Here is a 5,107-nt window from a genome sequence, read left to right on the forward strand (position 1 = left end):
CCATGCCTACAAGTGAAGGCCATAATCCTGCGCCTTCCGTTGCTAGGGTTTTGTAGCTCCTGACTCGATGCAGCTTTAGAAAGTGCACATGAAGCACATTGCTTTACTTGATACCGATAGTAGCTGTATATAAAGCAACTAGTTTTTCCTTTTCAAACCAAAACCGGCTTCCGATTTTCATTCAAATCCAGTGCATAAATGCTAAATGCGTGACAAAAGGAAATTAAGAATTTTGTATCAAGTACCAGGTGCTATTACCAGGCAAATCGAGAAACTTGTTGCCGCAAAACCATACAAGGAACAACAATATAACTTCTTATTCATATATGATTGGCGTTTTGCACAGCACATCCCAGTATTATTTCACTTCACAAAACTACCAAGTTATAAAAGGGCAACACATCTTAATGTCAGCGTGTACATCGCTTCCCCAAAACATATCTATAAGAACAAAAATGTGTTGTTTGTTACTGAATTCCTGGTAAAACTGGATGCCTTTTTTGAGGAGGCAGATTCAGAATTATGTCTATGGCCTAGCAAACTTATCTAAGAAGGTGAGTACAAGTCGAAGCCCAATTTCGGAGAACAAAGCACCATATGACACAACCCTTAGGCCCTGAAATAGAAAACAGTTTCAGTGAATTTTTACCAAGAACTTAGCTATCAAAGTACAGACGACCCGCACCATTCATGTTCAGAATAATACAGCTTTCTGGGTAATTAAGATTTCCATCAACTTACCTAGTCATATATGAATCATCCACAGTACTAACAATGATGTTCTCACCCACTTCAACAAAAGGCGGGGCCTACGATTGGCAAAAAGTTGATGCAAGTGAGAAATACTTCAAGCTGCAGGACTATATCAAATTTCTTGGTTTCTAATTTTAATATTGATAATTAGGAGATTGCAAAACAATGAATGGATAAAAAAAGATGGCTTTTCCATACACCATTCCATAAAGGTCTATGTGAATATACTCTATGAAATGGTACCATCAACTTACAAGTACTGTAAGGCCATTATCCAGCAAGACCCTCTTATATCTGCATTTAGTACAAACACAAGTTTAGTTACCGCATAACACCAAGCCTCAAACAATTGATGATAAGAGATGATGAAGCTGATCAAAGGGGAATCTGCAATGCGCATGTGCATGGATACAATTCCATAGTGCATGAACTACTGTTTACTGCTTTTGCAGGGATTTTTGTTATGAAACTAGCTAACCTGTTGTTATAGTTCTGCTGCATGTAACTCATAACTACTCCCTCCGTTTCCAAATATAAGCCTTTTTAGAGATTCATTACGGACTACATATGGATGTATATAGACGTATTTTAGAGTGTAGATTCACTCATTTTGCTCCGTATGTAGTCCATATCGGAATCTCTAAAAAGGCTTATATTTAGGAACGGAGGGAGTACACAATTAACTTTCAAGTTTCTTCTCTGCGCATATAATTATCCATCAGGTATGTTCACTCCAGACAAAATATCACATTATGGTTAGAACACTATCACTCACTCCAAGCAATATATCCACCAATAATATGAAACATATTACTCTATTACCATAACTTCATTGCCGATCATTTGACAAGAGTGCTTATTTTGAGCCACAAAATATGAGAAGTACCCAGTGTATCCACTTGGAGTTGACTTACTAATACTCAACCCATAAAAGGTATTGGAACAATGAATAACCCAAAAACTCATCAATACATAATAAACAAATGTTGCAGAAATAAGAATTAATTTGATGATGGAAGTAATATGAAACTCACTGAGGTGTAGCAGTTAGGCCTTTTGCATTAGGCTGTGCTTCAACAACAGTGCAAGTCACACGAGGAGGCACTGAGCCAGACAACGCTCGGCCATCAAAAAATTGTAGAGTTACCTTCATCTCATCTGAAAAAAAATGATATTGGAAATTTGAGTTAAATGGTCTCAATCAAAATTTACTTTAACCATTGTATTTATTTCGATGAGATCAAATACATTTAAAACCATTTTGACAATGAGCAGAAGATATCAACATCGAGCGAGTCATGTACACTATCAGTGCAGGAGTGAGCGAGCCTCTTAGGTGCTGACGTCTTTATTGTTGCCACCGAATTAAGAAAAATGCACATGTATCGGATATGTTTGGGCCCGCTAATACATGGCATATATACAGATCACAATTATTTGTAAGGTAAAACTTAAGTGTCCCACACATTATATTCATCGGAATTGATAATTTTGTCCACTGTGATCATTTAAAACTAACTACTATGTCTACAGCAGCACTAACTTGCATATATGAGAGCTACAGGCACAAAAGTAAACAAGTCATCTAACTATTCAAAAGGTAAAACACAAGCACGTTCTTATAATCTAGTATTCATAGCAATTGGTGTTCTTCTGGTTGTCAATTAATACTGTTCGGACCTTTCAGATATGCAGCGTTTTTGCCAAACAGTTCCTTTGAAACCTCGAGTTGCTCAAACGTGTTAGGCCTGACAAAAAAAAGGGTTCCAGATGAAGTCATTACTACATGGATATTAATAAAATATAGACAGCGTCGCACCACAGCATGTTAATGAGGGAATGACAAGAAAACAGGGAAATAAGCATACTCCATAAGTGCCACGTTGTCTCCTTCCTGATACAGATATGTGAAAGGCTTATCCTCAACAAAAACTCCTGAATGTGTAAAGAAAATACATAATGATTAGATTTCCATTATGAACACGACTGTACGCTTTCCAAATACAAATAATCAAACTACTGTTATCAACTTATCATGACTGTGCCTTACGAAATTCCCACTGGACTAGATATTACTGGAAGAAAGTTGGGTAGCCAGGAGTTTCTCAAAAGCAGGTTAATTTGGCCACCTTCTGGCAAAACCTAGTTCCATACGGCGCCACCTTCTTTTTTCTTCAATTATTATTGATATTAATATATGATGCATTTATGTGCAAAACTAATGTCAAATGTCACCCAAATCTTGGCAAATAAATGATACATATCAATAATAATTTATATTTAATTGGAGAGGCTCATAGTCGTGATTGATATATGAGGTGCTGATTGTAATACTCCTAAAAGGCTGGTTAACGCATCCAACTTCTATAATCATTATCGTTATTTGAGTTTATTGTAGATGGTCATCATCTGAACTTTGTTTGGTACCTTCAGTGCGGCTAACACTGCTCGAGTATTGACACATGTATGATTGAATGCAATAAAACACACTAGAAGAAATTATTTCTTAGCTTCGTAAGATGTAACCAGAAAAAGGGAAGAGAAGGCTATGAAAAATTGCACAGGAGCACGTTTTAACAAGGACAGGGTACAAATAGCTACAGAAAGGAAACCAGACTAAAACATAGAAGCCTATAACTTCAGTCCTAGAATGCCTTTTGTGTGGGGAAGGAGTGTTCGTACTCTCAAGAGCCTCGTCGGTACGAAATCTTTCAACTATTTTGTTACCAGTGTCAACATCCCTCAGTTCCACCTGCAGCAATCAAGAGTTGAGAATAAAATTCAGATTGTAATGAAACAAATGACAAATTTAAGCTCCAGTTAAGTCAAGCACATATAAAAAAACATCCACCTGAACTTAGTTTTCGTCATTTGAGGGGACATCTTGCATGGAACTGCAGGCATGCCATTGGGGCAACAGTGCATCAAATTATTCATATGTATTTCTTGGTGCCTAGCTGTTTATTTCACTGTCCTTGTTATTACTCATTTACAAGTTATTCCAAAGTTATATTTTCGTTGTTGGCATGTCCTGTTGCCGTTGCTAAAATAGGTAGTCTAAGATGAGAGCATTTTGTGTGATTGGGTCTGATAATATAGATGCAAGGAAAAATCCGGCAAGTAACAAGACCAACATTAGCTTGCCATCATGTGAAGTATGCAGAGTTAAGTGGTGCAACAGATTGAAAGAAACAAACAAAATAAATGACCTGTATTGTGGCTCCTCCTCTTCCTTGGTGTGAATGATGCGATTTTATCACCTGAACAGAAGACATTCAACTCAGAAATGATAAGAGTGATTGCTCTTACTTAGTAGACCAGAAACATAGGTGAATATAAACCAGAAAGCTTGAGGAAATATGGAGGGACATAGGACGTGAAAAGCAGTTAAACGCACCTGATAAATGCGGCCTTGATTTAAGGTTGGCCCAAAAGATGGATAAGTAGTAATCCACGATACTTGGAAGTAAAAAACAAAACACTAAAGATGTAATCAGCTAATCACACACCTTTTCTCTGTATCACATTTCCAAGTTTCACCTACACATATGAGGATATCTCAAGTCAATGCAAGCATCGTTATGCGCTTTCACAAAGATTAATAAAATAATAGAAGTGAAAAGGCATTAGCAAAATTAAGACCCAGGATATAATCAAGATGTCATTAAAAATGTACACCAGAAGTTTTGCAGTTATTTTTAGGACCATTGGAAAGCTGGAAGCCTCCCTGCTAACTACAACTGTAGAAAACAACTTCAATAACAACTTCTAAATGTACCATCCATGTCAAGCCGATAGACCAAATACTAATTAACTCGGCTAAATCTAGGTTGGAATATGCTACTGGCTACACGTTCTGCACAAGTTGCAATATGACTGTTGGTCGCACGGGGAATTCACACCACGATTTTGTGGATGCAAAAGTAGAACATACAATTTGAGTATTCCACAACAAACACAAAATAATTGCAAAAGGCTTTCCATGACATTTGTTCGATCGCTAGTGAACATATCAATGGAACCACAGAACAAAATAGCAAGGAACTGCTCCGCCTGCCAAGCGAATTCTCCCACAAATTCGCTACGAACTGAACAGAGCAGCAGGAGCCATAACAGTGCACGAGCTTAGCAGAACCCTATCTAAACCCTGTGCGGCCACGGGCCAAGCGAGCAGACGCGAGAGCGAGGGGGCAGAAGGGGGATTACGTCGGAGCCGAGCATCTTCGCGCCGCGGCGCTGCGTGGCGGCCCACGGCGTGGTGGCGAGGGAGCCGGGGGACGGGTCCCGCCGGGCGGCGGAGAGGGGGGGGACGGCATGGGCGTGTGCGTGGGCGGGCGGGGGTGGTGAGGGGTGG

General features: G+C 39.0%; 1 protein-coding gene across 2 annotated transcripts; it reads right to left on the reverse strand.

Annotated features, from left to right (window-relative positions):
- Positions 1–298: 298 nt before the first annotated feature.
- On the reverse strand, positions 299–5,087 carry LOC125529668 (elongation factor P; the record flags this gene model as incomplete). 2 transcript variants are annotated; one of them, XM_048694093.1, is given in 11 exon segments in its annotated part: positions 299–616; positions 742–809; positions 1,008–1,047; positions 1,788–1,911; positions 2,434–2,501; positions 2,622–2,688; positions 3,436–3,505; positions 3,963–4,013; positions 4,151–4,164; positions 4,263–4,293; positions 4,960–5,087. In XM_048694093.1, coding segments are annotated over 11 exon segments (668 nt in total), but the record flags the coding sequence as incomplete, so codon positions are not given.
- Positions 5,088–5,107: the final 20 nt, after the last annotated feature.

The sequence above is a fragment of the Triticum urartu genome, unplaced genomic scaffold, assembly GCF_003073215.2.
Source record: "Triticum urartu cultivar G1812 unplaced genomic scaffold, Tu2.1 TuUngrouped_contig_5758, whole genome shotgun sequence".
Lineage (NCBI taxonomy): Eukaryota > Viridiplantae > Streptophyta > Magnoliopsida > Poales > Poaceae > Triticum > Triticum urartu.